Source organism: Camelus bactrianus, chromosome 2, assembly GCF_048773025.1.
Source record: "Camelus bactrianus isolate YW-2024 breed Bactrian camel chromosome 2, ASM4877302v1, whole genome shotgun sequence".
Classification (NCBI taxonomy): Eukaryota; Metazoa; Chordata; class Mammalia; order Artiodactyla; family Camelidae; genus Camelus; species Camelus bactrianus.
The window spans coordinates 95,192,857-95,216,574 of record NC_133540.1 but is presented as its reverse complement, the minus strand read 5'-3'; the positions used below and the strand labels follow the sequence as shown (position 1 = coordinate 95,216,574).

The following is a 23,718-nucleotide window of genomic DNA, read 5'->3' as shown; positions in this document are numbered from 1 at the left end:
AAATATTTCTTTTATGATAAAGAAGACCTTATCTCTGATCAGAATCAAATAACTCAGTATCAGTAAACTCAAGGGTCCAAAGACCAGGGGCCAAAAAGAGAAATACAGAAACTCCTGTGTACTTACTGTATCAGACTAACATCATCCATGAAAAATTTAATTCGGAAAAACAAAGTAAAATTAACAGCGGCTTTGCTCTTTTTCTTTGGTTCTTCTTTCCATCCCTCTGGAGCCACTTTGGTTAATTTTAAATCAGGATCAACAAAGAAATATTCATGATCTAGAACAGAATGAGAAGCACTGAGATAAAAATATGCTAATGTTTTCTTTTACTTTCTTCATTTTTTGGTCAAGCTTGCACAAAACAGATTACATGAGAATAAAACAGGATTACTGAGAAGTAGGGCAGGGAATTCTGAGGCACTACATACGGATAGGAGGCAACATGGTTCAGTCTTTTAAAAATAATGGCTGTGAAGATAGACCTGAATTCAACTCCTAGTCACATCATTTATTATCTGTGTGATACTGAATGAATTATATAATCTTTCTAGACATCAATTTTCTTGTCAATAAAATCAGGATAGTGCTAAGTCCTGGTATTTTGGTTTGCTGTAGAGGTCAAATGACATAATGGATATAAAACACTTGGTAGTTCAAAGCATGTGGCACATGGTCAGCATTCAATAAATATTAGCTATTATTTGTTACAGCTAAGCTACCAGTTGAAACCAAGAAGGAACAATGATCATCATTTTATTTTTAATGTCATCACCTAAGTATTACTTACTCTCTCCAGCTAAAAGATTGTTCAATAAAATCTTACTTATCCAGAATGTTTAAGAAATTAGTAGTAATTTAAATAAAAATTCTGATTAATTACATATTTTTGTATAGATAGTATTGCCTGGTTAGTCTAAAATTATAATTAATAAAATTAATAAAAATTATATAATTAATGTAGTATCAACAGGTACTAATTGAAAATTTATTGGATGACTCTACAAAATAAATGATTAGTTTATAAGGACCAAAAAAGTAGCTGAAAGATATATTTCTTTTATGACAAAGATGGCATTATCCTGATCTTACAAGGTTTCAGGGTGATTTGATCCTTCAATTGTAATTAATTGTGCTTTGTTGTCAAAGTTTTTTAAAGTTAAGTTTTGAGGTAAACTGGAATCTGAAAAGTTGAAGAGTAATTTATATATATGGTAATTTATTAAAGAAATATTTATTAAAACCCAACTCCAAAGGTTTCTTATTGTTATAACAATTCTAATTGATAAGCGGCAGCAGCTTCTACTGCAGCTGTGTTCTGAGACCTCTGTGGTCGTGAATGTCACAGAGGTCAGTGAATATAATGCTTAAAAAATATGTGAAATGACTTATTTTCAGTCATGAACTGACCACACTTAAAAAAGACACTGTATATTCCTAGGATTGTAAGCTAAAGAAGTTTATACAGAGATTCAGAAATAGGGCCCGGCTATATATTCAAATTTGTATTAGCAGGGTACTGCTTTCTAGAGTATATACATATGTGGGCAAAATAATGGTCCTTAAAATATAACAGTTAAAATCATTTTTATATAGCCAATGCCAAAGAAAAAAAATCTTCATGGTCAGGTGCAGGAGACGCAAAAAAGATACAGCTATTGAAATAATGTACCTAGTTAGGAAAAGGAAGGGAGTTCCTAACTCCTACTTCTCAATGCTGACATATTCACAGAGTTAATATTCCCTAAAACAAGGTTAGGCAGAGCAAGCATAGGAAGTTGTCTTATTAACGAGTTTCCATAGTGTACCCTGAATTTAAAATGTCTTGGTACCTTTGAGGGTAGCTAAAGCAAACAAATGATGTTCCACTAAGCCAATATGGGCCACAACCATATCAAATACATCTTTACATATAGTTTTGGTATCACAAGTCAGTTCCAGTCTCTGCCCATTCAGAAGCATTATGTTTACTTTTCTTCGGTTATCCTCATTCTTCCCTTTCTTGGTCTACAATTGAAAAAAAACGAATGGTGCTTATTAATGCGAACATTATAAGAATTGCAACTTTAAAAAAAAAACCCTTTACTGAATTTATTTTCTAAAAGTGACGCAAAGTGGTTTTATTACTTACAAGGATAGACCGCGGCAAATCCAAAGATATAAATGGTTCAACCGTCATTTTCACAAACTCAGGGCCAAAGAAATTCTGTGAATCACATAAGCAGAATCAATAGTTTCAATCATTTATTCCAGCTCTTTCTTTGAAATAAAAATAATGTAATAATAATAATAATAAACTACGTGTAAAACCACTGTATTCGAACTAGGTGATGTGAAACAAATGTAAAAACTTTCAATAAGCAAGTATAGTGGAATTTACCAAGAACAGGAATGGAATGTGCCTCACTCCTAAGCGTGAAAAAAAGTTTTACCTCAGCTTTGTTTTCTACCAGTGATGTAAAATAAAGCCTTGCTGTATATTGTTTTACAAGTTTTTCATGTTTTGGACCCCAAGTAGACCCACACTCTCAAAAAAATTAGCAGTCTCAATTATTAAAGTAACATAGAGTTATCAAGCTCATATAAGGATTTGGTTTAATATTGCTAATGTGTAAACTGATTGAACAGAATCTCATTATTTCAGAGAGTGATATTCAATTTGTCCTAAAACAAGTCATAGTTAATGGACAACGTCTACTTTGTGATTAAAAAAAGATACCCATCTGTAATCATGTTCTTGCAACCCTGTACTTTTTTGGTTCCAATTAGTGACAACTAGGGATGGTATAGGTATCAAGTCTCTGCCCCCCACTGCTGCCTTTAGTAAGAAAACAGTACCTTAGGAGTTGGGAGGACTCAGAAGCTGGAGAAAGTAAAGCCCATACTTTGCATTTACTGCCTTTCAATCTGTTCTCTCCCTTAACTTTTTGTATATCCAGGGGTTTCTGCCCAGAAAGGAGAACTGATTGAAGAGATAACTTAAAACAAGTTAAGACTCCAGATGGGAGCAGGATTCAGAAGAGACTGAAAGATTATGTCCAAATGGGCAAAAAGCAGAATGAACACAGGGATACTCTCCAGGCCAAAGGCAGGTGGGGTGTGTGTGGGGGTGCACTCTTATGCATGCATGTGTTTGAACTCATGGGGGTTACTGGAGTTTTATTTTTGTTGGTTTCTTCTCTGCATTTCGCTGTATAGCTCATTAGGCTGCTTGATGTGGGAATTCTATCTAATCAACTGGGCGTGGAACATGTGACAGATACCATGTTAAGTAAAAGTTTAACATTAAGCATTTGTTAATATTCAACGAACCAACAGGACACATTTTAAATGAGAACAGAAACAGTAGAAGAAACACAGAATCTGATACAGATCAACTAAGGCAACAGGGTATGAACCTTAAAACGTGTCTACACCAAAAGTAATATAGAAAAAAATTAACCCAAAACTTATGTTTTGGGAAAAAAACATTACTTCAATTGTGAAATTGTTCTTCCCAATACCAGTATTCCTTTTCAGCCTCAAAAATATATCCTTCCTGTCTTTTGTTTAGAAAAAACACTATGTGGCCCTTTAATGACCAGTAGTTCAAATTCTTATATAGCATGTCTCTGATGAAGAAAGTATGTTTTTGAAGTAGTCAGAATCTGATTGCCTGAAAGGAAACACAAGTTTTTAGTAAGATGACACGTAACAGTGGTATACTATAAAGGTACAGACTACCATTTATGACTCTAAATGAGCCAAAGTTCTGCATTAGCTCTCTGAAACAAAGGTTTAGGAAAAAGATGTGTGTCTATATATGTATGTACGTGCCCTTTACGTTTTATGTGTGTCTTTAATTATTAGAGACCCATGCTATTTTGTATATCCTGCCTACTGCTTAATTTTGACAAATGTATTGGTTATAATGATAAATTGATGAATCCTTATTGAATTTCTTCCTTTTAGCTTAAAATAAATTGTTGTATTTTATTGGAATCTAAGAACTTTAAAATTGGACATTGTCTTATAAATTACAACCCAATTTCACACTTTAAAAATTAGCACAATGAGACACGAAGAGGTTTAAAAATGTACACAAAGTCATACTTCCAGAAATTAAAAAGTGAATTATTAGAGATTGAATCCAAGTCTTCTAATTTGTAGTTCAGTTTAATTTTCACTGTGTAATACTGTTTCTTCTCCTTAGCAAACTATGAGGGAAATTTGAATTCTATCAATTTCAGGGTATACAAATATGCTTTTAAGATAATTCTTTGTAGCAATTAAAACCAAAACAGAATAGGATAATATACTTTCTTGATGAGAACTAAAAAGAAAAAATTCACCCCAGATTTTATCACTTTTACTAATATTTATTTTGCTTTTGAAGAATTATTTGTAAAAGAACAATACAAATGAGATACTGCCTCACCTTTCAAATTGGTGATGATAAAAAAAGAATAATAGTATCAGAGTCAGTAAGAATATGGTGAAACAAGCATAATCAGAAGAAAAATAAATTGGAAGAAATTTAAAAAAAATTTTGTTGCTCCATCATTAGCTGCATAGAAGAAATTTTTAAAGGGCAATTTGACAGTACATATAAAATGTCTTAAAAGGTATTTGCCGTTGACTTGGCTATTCCACTTGGAGGAAGTTATCTGCAAAGATTTAGCTATAAGGATGTTCATCAGAGCACTTCATGCAATAGCAACAACAAACGAGAAACATTTTAAATGTCCAATAATTGGAAACTGATTAAATACATTATGGTACATAGTAAAATCACATAATGGAGTACTTTACAGCCCTTAACATCATAAAAGTTGTAAAATGTTCAGGATATTTTACATGAGAAAAGACTATATTCATTGTGTGCTTAAAGTATAAAGGATATATGTTTAAGAAATATAAACCAACTAAACACATAAAAGAAAAATCCCCCACAGATATAAGATGCAGTTTTGTTCCTTCCTGTCTTTGGGTATTGTAATGTGAGGATACGATGCTTGGAGCTAAAGCAGTCTTCTTTTAACCACAAAGAGAACTACTGCCAAAATTCTGAGAATGGCAGGGCAGAAAGATGGAATGCACTTGACAGCATTCTTGAGCTTCTGAACCATCCTTGAACTCTCTGTCTCTGATCTTCATGGTTTGTGGGGGAATACATTTCTTAATATTAAAAAATAATCCCCTGCAATACTGAATAAAGCCGGTTGACTTCAAGGATCATGAACATACTTTTAAAATATACAGTTAAGATGCCCTGAATCTATCTAATGTTATTTTAAAAATGAAATCATGAAAATAGCTAATGTTTATTTTGATATCAACCAACAAGATATTTAACACCAATGGAAACTAATATGAGATTTTAATTTCGCCTACAGGCAACTTTAGGATACCCACAGAATTTTTTAAAGTACTTTGCCTAACAACTCCCCATGAGACAAAGTTTAGATGCAGTAACCCGAGAGTCAACTTACCCTCAGTTTCCTTTGGGTCATGGCTGTTTCCAGGGCCATTTCTCTTAAGGGATCCCTGGTGATGTCAAGCATGGAAGCTTTGATCGTGTCTCCCGGATACAGGCTCAACCGGGACTGTCTAAGGGCCATTCTGGCTTGCAGCTGCATCATTTCTTCTTCTTGTCGTTTCAGCATGATCTCCTGATTAATTAAGTTGCCTTCAAGGGGTGTTTCATATTGTCTGCCATACAGAAAAGAAAAGAGGGTTGGGAAGAAAACAATTATTTTAAGTCTAATCAAGAAAAAACCTGGTTAGGTTTTTAACAGATTTCCTTTTTTCATCTCAGAAGAACCCTTGCAGTAACATTTCAGTGCTACTGTTAATATGTTTATAGTGGGGTGTCCTGTTTTCAGTAGTTAGATTTATATCTTTCACCTCTTCTCTGAACATTTCAGCATCTTCTGAAAACTGCTCCCCCCACAGTTCTCTCAGATAAGGGCTGTTCTATTCTCATAATCCTGCACCCATGGGCCTGGACAAGCAATACAGACTCCCCTTAATTTTTACTTCAGCTTCCAGATCATTACTGACCCCTCCTCCACTAGCCCCAGCTTCCCTGAAGTGCATGCTATAAAACCATACCATCCACTGCTCTGCTTTGTTCTAGACATTGTCCTATTGGTCAATTTCCCCTTATTCATTCAAGATTTAAGTGTCTGACTCAGCCTCCTCCACCACTACTGCTGTCATCATTCATGGTGGTGTTACAGGGACTGAGGGGTCCTCCAACACTCTGGCCTCCTCTACCTCGGCTGGCAATCGACTCCAAGGGTCATGCTGGCTATTAGCAATAACTGCACCACCTCTAAAATGTCTTATTTCTATTGTCCAACACCCTCTCCATCTAATCTCTTTGTTTTTTTCTAGCTCACTTCCTCTAACACTCTCCTTCAAATAATTCATCGACTCTATCAGGAATTTTAATCCACTGACCTGACCACTTGCTCTCTATTAATCCTCTCTTGCCTTAACATTGCTTGAATTCTAAGGGCCATCGTTAAAATCACTCTTTTGCATTCAACCTCTACTCTCATGAAACTGCAGAACCATGCTGACTGACCCCACTGAGCTCTCAACACTGCCTGGTGATTCATTTTCTTAAGAGAACTATTTTATATTTTTCTCCTTCTCTTTTCCTTTCAAAGCTCCCATACTTTTTTTTTTTTTTTTAACTGAAGTATACTCAGTTTACAATGTTGCATCAATTTCTGGTCTACAGCATATTAGTTCAGTCATACATATACATATATATATTCCTTTTCATGTTCTTTTTCATTATAGATTACTACAAGATATTGAATATAGTTCCCTGTGCTGTACAGAAGAATCTTGTTGTTTATCTATTTTATTCAAAATTCCAGTACTTTCTCCCTTGTCCTCTCACAACTGATGACTCTTCCTCAGTTTTCTTGGTGAAATAAGAAGTAATCAGGAAATAACTTCCTTATCCTTCTGCTATCAGACTTCCCAAATCTACATCCATATGTTCTGCTGTCTCTTCTGTTACACCTCTGCACACTCACCCAGGCCGCAAACCTCCAGTGTGCATGGGGATTCCACTGCTCTCCCTGCCCAAAGACTTCGCTCCTGCAATTACCCTCTCACATGCATCAAGAAGCTTATACACTGGGTTTTTCTCATTAGCATAGAGACACGCTGTACTATTTTCTACTTAGAACAACAACAACAAAAATCCTCCTTTGGTTCCACACTTCCTTTCAGATTCTATCCCATTTTTTCTGTTGTCTTTTAGAGTAAATCTCTTTAAAACTGTCATTTAAATTTTATCTCCACTTCCTCTCTCACTGCTCTTGGACTCAGATCAATAGTGTGAGTCCCTACTATTCTACCAACACTGGTCACAAAAATGACTGCTCTCTGTGTTTTTATCAAAGCTAAAGGATAATTCTCAATTTTCATTTTACTTGATCACTAAGCATCACATAACATAGCTGCTCAATCCCTCCTCTTCTTGGAACATCTGACTTCTGGGAAACCATGCTCTTTTTATTTTCCTTCTATTTCACTGGCTCCTCTTTCTTAATCTCTTTTGTGGGGTCCTGCTTCATGTCTAATCTCCTAATGTGAGACTATAACAGTGCACAGACCTCCAGATTTTTCTAGTCTCCATATACACTTCATACATACCTGATCTCATGTAGTCACATGACCTTAACTGTCTTATGTATTCCTATAACTCCAGGCTCTCTCTGAATTCTAAATCTACTCACCTGCCTAGGTGAGTGTTGTACGTGGGTCTTAATACGCATCTTTAGCCTAACATGTCTAAAACCAAATTCTTGATGCTTTCTCCTTATATCCAACTTTTTCTCAATCACTCACCAGTTGCTTAGGACACAACTTAGAGTCATTCTTGACTCCTCTTTCTTACAAATGCCATATCTGAACAAGCAGCAAATCCTGAAGGCACAACCTTGAAGATGTCTATATCTGACCCTTCTCTGCCACTAGCAACCTAGTCTGTGCTGCATGCATCTCAAATGGAGGAGTGTCATTGCCTCCTCACTGGTCTTTTACTCCTGTAATCTGTTCTTCTCAGAACAGGTCAGAGTAATCCCATTACAATTTAAATCAGATCATGGCTCTGTACGCTTTCATCCAATGGCTTCCCATTATACTTAGAACATCCAAAGTGCTCCCGTTAGCTTCCCAGGTCTGACATGATTTGGGTCCTGGTTACCATCCACTCTGCCTTTCCCTCACTCTGCTGCAGCCACATGGCCTTTCCTGCCATTCCTCAACGTGCCACACATCTCCCACACCTCAGGGCCTCTGCACTTGCTGTTCCTTTTGACTGGAACCCTCTTCCCCCTGATATCTCGACATTTTACTTCCTCATTTCAAAGAGTTTTCTGTTCCAATGTCATCCCTTGGGAGAGAAGCCCTCTCTGATCACCCTCCCTATGTAAGACAGAACTTGGACGTCCCAGCCCTGTAGTCTCTGTTCCTTCTCTATTCCTGCTTCATTTTTCCTCAAAGCACCGTCACTAACTGATGGCGCATTACTTACTCGGTTTTTAGTGACTTAGTGGCTATCCCTCAGCCCGATAAAGTCCCAGTACCTAGAGGTACCCAGTACACGGTAGGTACTCAATAAACATTTGTTGAGTGAATGATTGAACATAATTTTATGGCTCCCTCTCACTTAATGGGGGTCAAGGATAATGATAAGAATTTGAATCTATATATTTTAACTCATATTTGCTGCTTTCATCAAATATATTAGTCTTTCTGTTCAAATCATTTATTACCAGAGCTACAAATAGGGAGCAAAAATGTTTATCGCTTTATCTATCCCAACACTATATCTGGTAGAAGACTGAAAATTTTGAAAGACAAAACAAAAACAAAACAAACAAAAAACTAAAGAAATCTAGGTGATTTAGGAATGAATAAATAGGTTCTTTTGAGTCAGGAGAAAAAGGTCACCTCATCAAGCAAACACGCACAGAAACCGTGGGAATTGCACCTAAACTGTACTTCAAAAGTTAACACAGAAAAAAACCTTAGAGATGCTCCTTGGGAAACAGCTTTGAACATCTTTTTTGGTCACTGAAAGACATGTTTGATAGCTCAAAATCCCAAAATTACTCATTCTGCTGTATCTGACTCATAATTTCCTGTTACTTTCCCCCCACCCGCTATGATACAAATCAATAGCGCTGTTTGGATCTATTTTTCCATTTCATTCTAGCTAAAGGGAATGGAAATTTTTATAAAGAAGCATGCAACATGTCTAAATACAGAACTATTTATAGCTCTCACAAATATGCGACCTAAAGAACAAACAGAACCTCCTGACTATGTACTAGCATGTTAAGGATATTATCGGAAGCCTTTGTCCACATGCAGAAAACTCTGCACTTGAATAAGGAATTTAGACTTTAATGTGTTTTTCCTTGGGCAGGAAAGAGATGGGACAGTCTAAAAGAAGCAGAGTTTAGCATCTTACATTAAATGTAACAAATACAACCTCCTTCTCCTTGAAGTATTTTTCTTTCACCTATACCTTTATCTAATGCAGATGCCATGAATACCACGTCGTGTTTTTTTCCCTCTGAAAGTGTGAAATACAAGGTAGCTTAATACTAAAACACGACTTGATGAGCTAAGGTCTTAATGTTACCTAAAATAGAACCCATAAACAGTCAAAACTAAGATTCTGTCATAACTCTGACACTTTTCATATATTATCAAGAAAATTGAAATAAGACTCACAAAATGATTTAGTTTTGTTTGGAGGAATATGCTTTTAAATAACTAGCAAACTGACTATAAAATCAATCAATTATAGCACATAATCCCAGAAACTGTTCCAGTTGTTCTCTCTACTCCTGCTTTTGGTTAAGCTAAAAGGGCATCACAGTAACAATTTATGTTTTCTCCAAATTACACATGTAGAGAAGAGTGACTTCCTCGGTCCCACACAGAGCGTAGTGCAACTCAACATTTGTTTCTTAGTGCTGGTCATCCCCAGATAGTTTTAACTTCTTTAACAGAACCATGTTAATATCAATCACAGATCTGTCTTTGTCTCTTACCTTTTTGGCCAAAATTACCAAAATGGGGTCATCACAATTATGATTACCAAATGGGGTCATAGTAATATAAAATGCTATTATGCAAATATAAGGTAATGAAATTTAGGTAAATGAATTCTTATTAGAGTGCTCCTCAAAGAAAAGTATCAGGGACTATATTAAAAGGAACAAGGGAGAAGAGAAAAGACATCAATTTAATAAAAATTCAAACATTAAGGAATAATTTTAGTGCAATGTATTTAATTACTTGGAGTCTAAACCCTGGATAAACTGTCTGCTTTAATCACATGGCTAGGGTTACCTGGTCTATTAATAGTTTACGGGTGTGAAACAGTGTCTGCCGGAATTAATTAGCTAAAGGGCAAGTTTTTGTTATTGTCCAGATGATTCTTTTGTATATAATGGCACTTGAATTGAAATGAAGTGAGATATCAAATTTAAAAGGGAGTAAAGTCTGAAGCAACCTCTGGTTCTTTACTATCACATTACAAATTTCAAATTAATGCTTAACATTGACAACGTGCTTTTGTTTATGTAAGGGACCTGTGCACACATGGAAAAGATACACATCAATATATTCACTGCTGATTTGACACTTTTCAGTTCAAACAAGTAAATCAATCCATAGCTATAATACCACCATCCCAACCCTAGCCTAAGAATAATACCCAGCACCTTAAGAGAAAGCTGAGGATTTTAGTATGAAAATGAACTCTAGACAGCCCAAACTGGGCTTTTAAAAAAAGTGCAAGATAACCTCTTTTAAGCCAGGAAAGATGTAGTGAAAAATTAACTTTTTACATAATAGGTTACTTAGTAGTAATCTACTAATTATTCATTCAACAAATAATACTCACTGAAAGCCTGCTTGTTGGACCCATTCAACCTTGCTCTGAGAAATCAAAGTTTACTATCTTCTCACAGATGTTTAATGCCATGCCTCCAGAACTTGCTTACTGTTAATAAGTTATTTTATATTCAGATTGACAATTTTAAAAACCAAGCACAAACTATAAATAATCAGAGTCAGTTCTAAATTTAAAGGATCCCAATAACTCAAACCACTCCAAAAACCTTTTACATAATTGAATGGATTTGTAAGAATGTAAAGAGGAGGGAAAGGAAAAGAAAAATGTAGAAAATAAAGGGAAGAGGATAATTAAAAAAAAATTCTTGATTCTCACAAAGAAAACAAAACCTGTCACTGGAAATATATTATCATCTTTTCATGTTGCATACCTTGGTCTCTGTGACTGGCCTTGACCTGAGCTTTCATCTACCCCTGGGAGGCCGCTGTTGGACTCAAATCTCTTTGAAGCTTCACTTTTTCTCACTAATTGTGAATGAAAAAGGAATAGCACAAGTATAAAAATATGAAGTAATCTTATTTAAAACTCAAGCATTTAGCAGATACATAAGATAAGTTTTACAAATCATATTCATATAACCAAATTAATGACAGAATGTCATTAAACTCTTTAGAGGTAAGTCATAAGTCATGTTATTTTTGAAAACAATGAATTATTCCCTCTATTATGAAAATGACTATACTGCTGTTTGATAAAACTGCTATTAAGCTCCTATAAAACTATTAAAATGGTTAACTGGCAACTTTTTATAATTTTAAAATCTTATGTGGAATTATTCCTTTGACATCTTATATCTCAACACTACCAGAAGAGAAGAGCAATCACGGTTTCTTAAGACCATTTTGCTTGTCTGAGTGCCTCTCACCTTGTCTGAAATCTGATTCAGAGGAAATAATAGATGGACTTTCACTGGAGGTACTGAAGATGTCACTGTGGTAAGCTTTGTACCTTCGAACTGGTTCTAGAAGGATTAAAACAAAAACATTAGAAAACAAAGTCATTAGCTGTTCCACACAAATCAAATCAAATGTTATATTTATTCCCGTGAGATGAGGACATTTTATATATTGCTTTAAATTTACTAATTGCTGGATGGTATTCAGAAATGTGACTACAATTTTGAAGTGGTTTGGCATACTGGTTAAGAGCTTAGACTCTGAAGCCAGATTGCCTGGGTTTGAATTTCAGCTCCGCTACCTGCTAGGTGCATGACTTTAGGAAGGTAACAATAGTGTGCATCTCATAGGCTTGTTCTGAGAATTAAATGAATTAACGTATGCAAAGCTCTTAGAACAGAGTGGTTGCTATAAAACATCATCCTTAACAAGCAGTTTTTGAATGCTTACTCTGTGTAATTCTGTTAGGTGCTATAATAGGGATGGAAAATCCAAAGACACAGTCCCAAGCTCAAATAATTTAAAATGCAAAAGTACAAAATACTTAAGCTGAACACTTAGTTCCACCAGAATGAGATGAGCAAGCACTGGGAGTGGGGGGTGGGGGACTGTGTAGGGTTGGGCAGTGCGTGCTCTGCACGAGGGGGGCAGAACGCCACTAAAGTCTAAATTCTACCTTCTCAACGTTTCTGACTCACCCCTTCTTAGTGCTCACGATCGCTATCACAGATGACTATTTACCTCACATCTGGACTATTTCACGTGTCCCAGATTCCCCTTTCTGCAGTCTTGCTCATCTCAGTTCACATCACAGAGAGTAGACTTCCCAGAAATGAAAATCTGAGCATCATGCTGTATTTCTTAAACTAGAGTCTTCAAGATACAGTTTAGAATCTCCTTAGCTTAGTATTCAAAGCCTTTCACAAGCTGGTTCCTGACTGCATTTATAGCAATGGCTCTCCATAGTGTGAAGTCATAGATTCTTACTTGTTAAAATCAGATGAAAAGTACAGAACTCTCTTCCCCACCCCCCCCAAACCACATGGATACACAAACATTGAAACAGAACTTTAAAAACTCAATCCAAGTAGAACCTTTGTTCCATGACACCAACACCATCCACTTCTCCAGACCAATTCTGCACTCATGTAACTGGATTTACAGATAACTAAAGGCATATTAACGTTTAGATTCTTTCCTGAGATACTCTCCCTGCTAGGAATGCTGTTCCTCCCTTTTCTTTAGAATATTTTTTCTTTTCCCTTTAAGAGAAGCCTTAAAGGAAAACAAACAAACAAACTTTCATGTCCACCAAAGCGTTCGTGATTACCTAAAGGCTGAGGAAGGCACTGCTTCTTTTATTTTCATATTGTCTATGCTTAACTAACTGTGAGTCTTCCACGGTCTAATAGTTCTCTCTCCACTTGTTTCCTCTACCTAAACGATAAACTCTGACAAAAAGGACTGTGTCTTTTTTATATGTACCTCGAGTATGTGGCAAGTGTCTGATGCATAGCAAGCACAAAATATTTTCTGAATGAATATGAAATGAGTGAAAAGATGAATACAAGTGATGCACAAGGGTCACTGATGACCTTCATTGTTCAGACAGGTCACAGGCCAAATCAGACTAGATGGTAGGAAATAGAGATAATGAGTAACAGTATTCTTTCAAGAAGTTTGAGGGTTTGAGAAAGGAAAAAGATTTTTTCTTAAAGTAGACTAAATGAGTTATCAGGGTCTTTTGGGCAGGGTGGAATGTCTGAGAATGATTTTAGGCAGTGGATAATAAGCCTGTAGACTGGAGGAGATTGCAAATGATAGTGGGGAAAACTGATAAAAAATGTGATGGAAGCAAGAGGAGATGGAAAAAACCCAACATACATGGGATGGTTAATTTGGCAAGGAGGAAGAAACTTTCTTAAGAGACAGAAGTGATGAACAAAGGAAAAAGTGAAAATACAGAGGGAATCCCAAGATACTCATATCAGAAAGTTGCTGTACTCCTGGTAATAAAAAGTAAATCACTTTCTTAGAAGAGTAAAGAAATTCTGCTGTGAAGAATACGAGAAGAGTCAGCAAAAAACACATGAAAGCTTTTATGTAACCATGAGAGTTTAGATTAGACTAGAATGTATGTATTTTACTAGAGCCAATCAGAATGGTTCTGTGGCTTTTTCTTGGCACTAGAGAAAGCAGACCATGGGAAATACCTAGACTGGAGGAGTGACATGGGATGTCTGGTGGCAGACTGTCGAGGTATATAAGGGTTTCTTTTTCACTAGTTTCCAAACTTGAGGACAAAATGAATTATTCCCTTGTGCTAGAAGGCATTTAATAGAGAATGTTAAAAGAAAAAGAGATGAATGAATGAATGAAAGAAAGAAATAGCTAAATAGCAACACAGAAAGCAGGCTTGTGGAACTAGGACAGAAATGATGGGCTGGAAAAACTGGGAGGTCATGTTGAGATGAAGGACAGGAGTCACACTGGGAGAAGCACAAGGATAAATGACTGGCCATGGACTTGACAGAGAGGCAATTACATACCGTTCTTCTAACAGTGTTTACCTGGAGAAGTAGGCATAATACAGCAGACTCCTGTTTTGTCCAGCTTTGTATACAGTGAACATGAGTTATCACATAACACTATGATTAATTAAAAGTTTTGGAACTGAAAATCCAAGTATTTACCAGCACTTAAAAAAAAAAAGATTCCATTCTACCACAGGGATGTCTCATGGTAAAATAATTTTTAAAAACTCCCCTGGTTTAAGATGAATGTGATTTGAAAGGATTGTAGAAGACATCAAACAACAGTTTTATGTAGTACTATTTAAATTTAATGAACACGGTTAAGTGGTTATGTAAGAACTGCTATTTTCTAGGGGCACCAAAGAACTTTTTGTTTTATTGTATCGAACCTTCATGCTAAAGTTTAGAGGGGTTTTCCCAAGGTAACTTCACCAAACGACAAACTTGGCATTGTAACGTACAGGACAGTAAAACCATCAAGGCCAAGGAGAAGACACAAACATATGGAGGTAATATGGTTCTACCTCCCGAAGAAAAGTTGGAAGTTGCAATAAACCTATTTAGTAGATACAGAACTTCAGTCACTTGGATGTTATGCCACGCAGTAACAATTTCACACCCCATGAAACTATTTCATAGCTATTTCTGCAAAGTGGCTGTAAGACAGTAAATACATTTTAACTTTAATTTCCACTCTTTGGTGGTGCTTTCTAACTGCTTATATATTATTTCACAAGTCCATATTCCCTGTCTTTTGCTTGCCTATATTTTGTTTCCTTTACTCTGACAACACTAGTAAACTTCTTTCAACCCTTGGGTCCCTTAAAACAAATTAATGTAACTTTGACAACCCCTCTTAAAAATATAACAATAAATCATCTTCCCTTGATGAACTACTGGTCTGTAAATGCTCTCAGTACCACACCTGGGGGGAGGGAGGACACTGCCTCGTGACGCTTTACCGTTTTAGAGTTAATAGGGCACAAGCACTTTGGAAAGTTGAACTGGATGACTAGTCTGGCAGGGCAGTTAGGGGGTAGGAAGACTGTTTTTTTCCTTCTAGACTGGGGTAGAGATGGGGTGTCTATGTTAATCAAAGTGGTGGAACTCTTTTGTGAGCTTGTTTTCCAGAATGTATCTTTTAAAATGTTAGCTATGTTCCTTTCATGTGATGGCATGGCAGTATTACCAGATTAAAGTTCCCAGGCAATATCTACTACTCAGACACGCTTATAAGAAGGTTATAATCGGATTAAAGTTCTCAGCCAAAATTTACTACTCAGTTGTGCTTACAAGCCCTTGTAAGCTTTCCATTTCTGAATTAAATAATACATATAACAGTTTCAGGAATTATTATAAAAACACATGTCCTTTATCAAGAGCATCTGCATTGGTATACATGGAGAGGCACATTTTCCATGCTGACAGATCATTTCAGCAGAAATACTTCTTGACTTTCTGAGATGACCTATATAAAAGGCACTAACTAGATACAGTGACTTTCTCCCCCTGTTTTGGTCTGCAAAAGAAGGGTAATCCCTAATTTTTTACAAGGTGTCCTAACATTACTAACAGCTTTTTGTTTTGGAGCATCTAGGCAACAGAGATGTGTTTCATTCTATGTTTATGTATAATACTAGCACTTTAGATTTGGTCCAGATCCCAGGAATGTGGTATTAACTGCGTGATTAAAAACACACACAACTTTTTATTACACAAACTTCTAGATACAAAAACAGAGAGTACAGTAAGCCTTCATATATATCCATCTCTCAGCATCAACAAAACCTAATGATTGCTGTATTTTCTTCTTCTTTTTAATTGAAGTATAGTCACTTACAATGTGCCAATTTCTGGTGTACGCATAATGTCCCAGTCATGCATATATATATGTACACATATTCGCTTTCATATTCTTTTCATTAAAGGTTATTATAAGATATTGAATATAGTTCTCTGTGCTATGCAGAAGAAATTTGTTTTTCATCTATTTTTATATATAGTGATTAACCTTTGCTGATTATTATTTTAATTAGAAAGTATTAAACTTTTTTTTAAACAAAGAGATGCTCCTAAGTATTTATAGAATATTACAAAGTTTTTTGAATGCCAAAATTCTTGAATCATGTGCAATGGATCTGTTAAGAATACTCAAATACACATTTTACAAAATACACATGTGGCCACTTTCATTGCAATGTTAAAATTGTAATCGCAAAATTTTAAGCTGTCACATTACAACTGTAAAACTGAATTTATTTGCCTTTTGTGGGATAAAATTAGACTCAGTATCTAACTTGCTGCTTTGCAAATTTCTTTTCTCAGCTAGCAAATACTTAAATGAAACCTACGTTATATAAATCAGTGCACTAGAATTCATTCAGGATTACTCCTCATTTCACTGGATGATGTTCTTCTCTTTGACTTCCTGTAAGTACTTAGTTTTTAGATGTGGAAAATGAAGTTGTAGTTAAGAATCTTACTGTAGAAACACTAGTGAGTGCAAAAGAAAAAGTGGGAGAGTGAAATTAGCCTGGATACATGTCACCAGGAAAGCAGCACCAAACTGAATACATGTATATAAACATATAAAACACACAGGAATATAGTCTCTCTAAAAAGCATTTTGTGGAATAGTGGTGAGAGAATGAGAAGAATAGGGACTAAAGAAGAATGGTTTAAAGAATTCACATCTGGAGAGAAGTCTAGTCATAGAGACTCTGTAATCACACATGCTCTGACAATTAAATATAATCTTTTAATTTCTAGTATTATCTTACCATAATTAAGAGTATACTAATTTTTGGTTAGAATACAAGGTATAAAAGTCTGACAAATATTTGATTACCCTTTAACTGTAATCTGATCCTCTAAACAAAATTCACTCCAATTCTACTAAGATATAAACTCCACTTAAATAGCCACATTAAAAAGCAGCTTTTCAATAGGCGCGGGCTTTGTCATAAATTCTTGACAATTTAGAGTCACAATTTCCACCAACACTTAACACATTTAACACTTTGAACATGTAAATCTGTGGCACGAGATCATGGACACTGTATTTCTAATGTCTAGAGGATTATGAAGACCCGCATATTCCGCGCTTACATAAGGCTATTTTGGATGAAACGTTCAAATCTACAATCTTCACATGAAAATGAATCTAAGCCAGCACAAACTGCAATCTAAAAACACCATTTACAAGTGACACATATTCAAGCTCAGACAAGTAACATGAAGAAACTGAGACTTAGGCAGTTACAACATCAGAAATTAAATCACCACTTTGAGCTTGGCATTTCTTTACCTTTAATACATGACCTAAATTACAGATAAGAGTTTCAAAGAGAAATGTGCTAAAATGACTTGTTTTGTAACTCAGAACTATAAAAAAAAAGTTTAAAACCCTGCATTTTTATGGTTACAGGGCCTAACAAAATACTTCAATCTTGAAATACAGCAGAGTATTTCAAGTAAAGTAGTAACATTATGTATTTGTGTGTGAAACATTTTTCTCTGTGCTTTCTTTTCAGGGGGTTATTTAATTTCTGGAGATGAGAGACTGTACCTTTTGTATGTTCACTAGAGACCAGTGAATTCTACATTACACCATGCTGCATGATACATGAATAGAATATATTCTAAAGTCCCTCGAAAGCTAGACACGATCAGTAAAATTTTTAACCAGGAAGAAGAGACCTCATGCAAGTATGAATATATATAAATAAGGAAGGATATATGGAGACATACTCTGTGAACTATAAATTACAGAATGTAAAATCTGTGCAGAGTAGGGATTGCAACAAGAGTGGACAGTCCCCTATTCCTTCCATGAGGGCCTTGTGTGACGCAGTGGCCACAGATCTGGGCCAGCTGTACCACTTCTAGCATCCTCCTTTACTGTTATGAAGTCAACCATCCCTTCTACAACTTTCAAACGGTACAGAGTTCTAAAGGAAATCAACTGTATTTGCTGTTGGTTGGTCAGGCTGTGACTGATAAGTATGTGATTTTCTCTTAAAGTTGGGCCAAACAGAGCAGAAGGAGATGGGATTTTTGCCTCACTATATAGTACAATTTATCAGAGAATATTGTATTGCATACCTGAAATAGCACCATTGACTATATTAAACGTTTAATATTAATAGCCATGTTGCAATATTCAGTTTATGTTATCAAACACTTACTAAGGATCTATTATGTCAGGAGTAGTGATAGATGCTAAGGATATAGCCATGAATTAGACCAGGTCAAATTTCTGATGTCTATAGGAGAAACAAGCTCCTCAGAACGAACAATTGCAATGAAAAATACAGGCCATCATCCTGAAGTAGATGATGAGAGAAAGCTTCTTGAAGCAGGCAATGCCTGAAAGCTTTGGCAGTCTTAAGGCAGGAAGCTTCATGAGTAAAAGCATATATAAATATAAAATGGACTGTAAGGAGGGAAGGGGAAGGGGTGGAGGACACATGGTGTTGGAGTGACATAAGAGATGGGAAATGCTAAAGGATGAAACTGGAGAGATATGATAATGGAAAGCCTTAAATACCATAATCTGAGGAGACTGAATTTTATCCTGTTCAGCTGATGAAAAGTTATTAAATGGCTGAAGGCAGAGAAGAAATGTATTCAGATTTGCATGGTGAGAAATGGAGGACAAATTATGGCTGAGAGATCAATTTAGAAAGCTATTTCCACAGTCCATGGGCAACAGAAGGAATTGAGAGATTGGGATGGAATGAAGAAATATTTTGCAGGTTAAAGTTGCTAGGTCTTAAAACCTGTGATGATACTCATTACTAGTAAGATCCATTTTAAATCTTTCTTAAAACATTGACCCATGCTTTTCAGATGGTTCCTATGTCAAAGCCAAACTGGGTTCACATTAACTAGGTATGAGTTAGATTTAAATTAGGTCCTCAATTTCTGATCAAGCAAGCAGCCTATGATTCCTATGGACTTTAAAATCAACATTATGTTACTATGAATACAGACATTGGAAAGTTTGTTTTGGTTTCACCTTTAACTTTCCTTAATGTTTAAAAACACAACTTCATTTTTTCCACTTGGATAAATCAAAGGAAAGAAGCAAATGTCTATTCTCAGTTGTGTTTAAACTAAAGAATAACTCACTGCATCTCTCTTCTCAAATGCTTCTCAAACCAATCTTTCCTTCTTTGAACATGGGTTATTTTATACTGGACGAACCTTACATGACAATGCTCTGAAGCTGCATTATGTGGCTATGTAAACTTAAATAAAATACTCAATTCCTTGGTTGCACTAGCTACAATGCAAGTGCTCAGTGTCACATGTGGCTTGTAACTACTGAGCTGGACTTGGTAGATATAGGACATTTCCTCCACTGAAGACGTTCTGTTGAACAATGCTGGTCTAACATATTAATCTCTTTAAAAAATTTCAGCCCTGGAAACACAGTAGGAACTTGATTCTTTCTGGCTAAGATGCTGAATCCGTCTATAATATTGGCTCTCCAGAGATACAAATTATATTTGCATCTTTGTAGTATAATCATTAATCATTAAAACACCGATCATCCACTGTGGATTGGGTGCCCCTGAGTTAATACAACTGTCACCCAGATTTGGGTTATGTGGCAATCACCATGTTAACACTTAAAATATATGTGATATTTGGCCAATATCACAAAAAATTCTTGTTTGTTCATGTTTACTTCTGTGGAACTAAGTGAAATAGAAACTAATTATTAAAATTATTTATTTTAGTTCATGGAGCAATCCCAATAACAACTCAGTCTTTTTTTGGCGGGGTGGGGGGAGGTGGGGCTATTCACAAGGAAATAGGGTGAAGAAATAAAAACTGAGTAGTTCATCTTTACCAGTTTGGGATCTTAGAAAAGAGAGAAGTTTTGAAAAAAATTTCTCTCTCTCTATAACAATGTCACTAGGAGTACCCTACATGATGAACTATAACATTTATGAATCCATCCTCTTGCTTTTCTGAAATGTATAAAAACTTATGCACTTTCAAATCCAATGGAATGAATCTGAACGGAAATGAAGCCTTAAGGTGCCTCAATAATGAGAACAGGATCACATACTTGAGGGTTTACATATTCTAGTTGCACAACAGAGAGTTTAAGCTGTATCCCCAGAGCAGTCACAGAACAGCCAAACTAGGCTGGACCAGGGGCCAGAGCACTGAAAGGAAGGAAACAATACTTAATTTAGACAGAAAGTAGATTGACTTTAAACCCCTTACATAAGTAATATTTAATCATAGTCACTTTTTTAGAATTTAGTTATATCTGTTCTTCATACTCTCCCTTCTAGTATCACACAGAACGCAGAGGAGTTTGGACCATTGGAAGCAAAATGCTATTCACGGTCCCCACCCAGGGTGTGGAGTGCTGTTCATACTATACTCACAGTACCGGTTCCAAGTCACTCTCTCATCATCAGGAGTGTGCTGCCAACCCACAGAGCAAGGGATAGGGAGTGTGTGGTGATCACACCACAGACAACACGGCGACAGATACTTTTATTAGAAAACAGACAATTTCTCAGATCTTGAGATAGAGTAGAGAGAGGTGGAAAAGAAAATCCTGGAAACAAGGAAAAAAGGAAAGGAGTAGAATAGGACAGTCCCATGCTGAAGTAGAAAGAGTAAAATGAAAAGAATAAAGCCAAAAAAAAAAAAAAGGAATGATATCAAATTTTGGAATTAGTTTCCAAGAGAGAAATCTGTTACGCTTCTTTCTGCCCCTTCTCTACTTCTTTATGAATGTAGAGAACTATTTGAAAGGTAAAGTACTAACTTAATAATCACAGTAGTAATTTTATATTTCTATTTCAATCACAGTTTCTTCTTTAGCTTCTTTTTTGTTTCTAACTTTATTTTTTCCCCAAAGAAATTAGAGCACTCAATAAAACCACTGCTTTTTGACAGTTTACTCCCTTATCTCATGGGGCACATGATAACCATCTTACAGACCCCACCATAGTAAAGCCCCACCAAAACACTATCTAAAACAAAACCAGACAAAACCCCAGTGTCTGCCACAATAGAGCATGTAACACAATGGAACCACATCTTAACTGCTATCCAGTGTGGTTTACTGAAGAAAGAACCAAAAATGCCTCATTTCGAGCCTTTCTTTTATAATGATTCACTGTATTAAAATTATATAATTTTATTAGGAAGAGATGTAAGGAATGTGTTTAGGTGGTTAGCTGAATGTTCATCTTCCCAGGCAGTAAAATGTTTTCCCAATAATGTATCTGAAATGTGTCCGCTTGCTGCTTGAAATCGGAATGGCAGAGTGGAAAAAATCTTATTCTGGAGCTCCAGAGACCTGGATTCTATATTCACCTCTGTTATGAATTATGAATTATGTCTCTGCTTTGGCAAACTAATCTACTCTGGGTCTCTGAAAATGAGATGTTTGGTTTAAATAACATCTAAATTCCTTCCACTACCAAACTCCATGATTTTAAGGTCTGGACACCCCTGTGCTAGCTGGCTGGTTGATGTTGTCAGCTGAGGAGATGCGAGGGAGGTGATTTAGGTAAAAGCTCCTTTCAAGGGGATGGGGCCCAGGCTAAGGAAAGGGCTATACATCTGAGGTTCAAGGAGACAACAGTCTGTCCTATTAGTTCACGGAATCTCCTTCTGTGCCCAGAAGAACAAGCTGAAATTTATCAATTTCTTTTCTTCTGATTGCTATAGTAACACAGTGAACACTGGAACACAACTTTTTTAAAAATTAGAAAGTAACATGTAGTGGGAAATCTTTAGACTGGAATGCTGAAATTTGTGACACAAATCCACAATCTCCCATAATGATGGAAACTTTATCATTAACTAGTTATGTGATCCAAGCACATGTACTCTAAGACCTCTTCTAATTCTAAAATTACTCATACCCAGTAGCAACTTCCAATTGTAAAGACCACAAAAACTGTACAGAGCATTATGAAAATATTTTCAAGTACTTTAAAACAAGAATATTTAAAAAGAAAGATGTACAAGAAAATGTGTACGTTAGTCATGTAAACTGTTCTGCTTGATTTGTCACACATAAAAGGGATCTATGGAGCCTACTTTTCCTAAGAATTAAATGAGATAAATGGGATTTACATTATTTTTAATTCTTTTTTCTTCTTTGTATACTAGCTAAAATCTTCATATTAGCAATCTGCGCTTTATTTGCAGAGTTAACGTAAATTATCTTTCCTTTAGAGAAAGACAGTACAGCATAAAACCAGCAAGTCACTCAACCAAATAACAAGAACTATTGCTTTTGAATTCTAAACCTTAAACTTCCTTTCGAACAATGCTTTTAGTCTAAAGCAAACATAATTTATAACTATTTGCAAATCACTATATAATAATGGAATTTATTTAAGGTAGTGTAAGTATTTCCATTATAAACTAATATTTCCAAGGTGTTTTGTTTTATTTAACTTGGTTATAAAATATACCCTGGGGGAAAAATGGGTAGGTTCTTTGCGGTAGTAAATGCTTTTAAAAACTCTTCCAAACTAATGAAAGATTTCAGGATAGAAATTGTCCTATATTACACAATTCAAAGCATATTTTATTTTATTTTAAAAAGATCTTTTCCTTTTCTTATATCTTATAAGAAACCTAAAATTTCTAAAACTGGAAATTTGATTTTTAATAACAAGTTATCATTTTCAACAAATAAAAGTCTACAAAGATTATATATCACCTTTGCAGATATATTTGCATATATGGAAACAAGTTGGTCTATTTGAGTTTCCTTAATACACTTACACACATGTGTGCACGTCTCCTGAGAAGATAAAAGACTTCTATGCAAACCTGGACATAATTTGGCTTAATCCTAATTTCACAGGAAATCCCCCAAATCACCTATTCAAACAAAACATGTTAAACAGACTATTTGTTGCAGCATAATTTAACAAATTAAAAATATTTTCACTGAAGTTTTGATTTTTTAATATTTAACTCTCAAACGAAGGTTCAAGTGTATTAAAAATACTTTCCTCGGACTTCACTAATCCACATTACTATTAATTTACTAAACAGTAGGTCAAATAATCTTTTGTAACAGACACAAGAACATCAGAAATTATGATTTTCATATTCACATGTTCAGAAAATATATCACTCAGGGGAGGGTGTAGCTCAGTGGTAGAGGGCGTGCTTAGCATGCACAAGGTCCTGGGTTGAATCCCTAGTACCTCTACTAAAAAAAAAAAAAAAAATAAAAAAAATAAAATAAAATAAAATAAAATAATTAATTAAAAAATACATAAAGAAACCTAATTACCCACTCCCCCAAAAAAGAAATCACTCAGCCTTTTAAATGTTAGAA

At 35.4% G+C, this 23,718-nt stretch overlaps 1 protein-coding gene across 10 annotated transcripts in view; it reads right to left on the bottom strand.

Annotated features, from left to right (window-relative positions):
- PTPN13 (protein tyrosine phosphatase non-receptor type 13) overlaps positions 1–23,718 on the bottom strand; it is a 182,377-nt gene that overhangs the window by 71,812 nt on the left and 86,847 nt on the right. For all 10 annotated transcript variants that reach the window (XM_010966161.3, XM_010966158.3, XM_010966162.3 and 7 more), the window contains 6 exons: positions 11,808–11,903; positions 11,313–11,406; positions 5,472–5,691; positions 2,132–2,206; positions 1,833–2,007; positions 127–280 (listed from right to left, as the gene is read on the bottom strand). In XM_010966161.3, the coding sequence (XP_010964463.1) occupies positions 127–280; positions 1,833–2,007; positions 2,132–2,206; positions 5,472–5,691; positions 11,313–11,406; positions 11,808–11,903 (814 nt within the window). The remainder of the gene's footprint in view (positions 1–126; positions 281–1,832; positions 2,008–2,131; positions 2,207–5,471; positions 5,692–11,312; positions 11,407–11,807; positions 11,904–23,718) is intronic.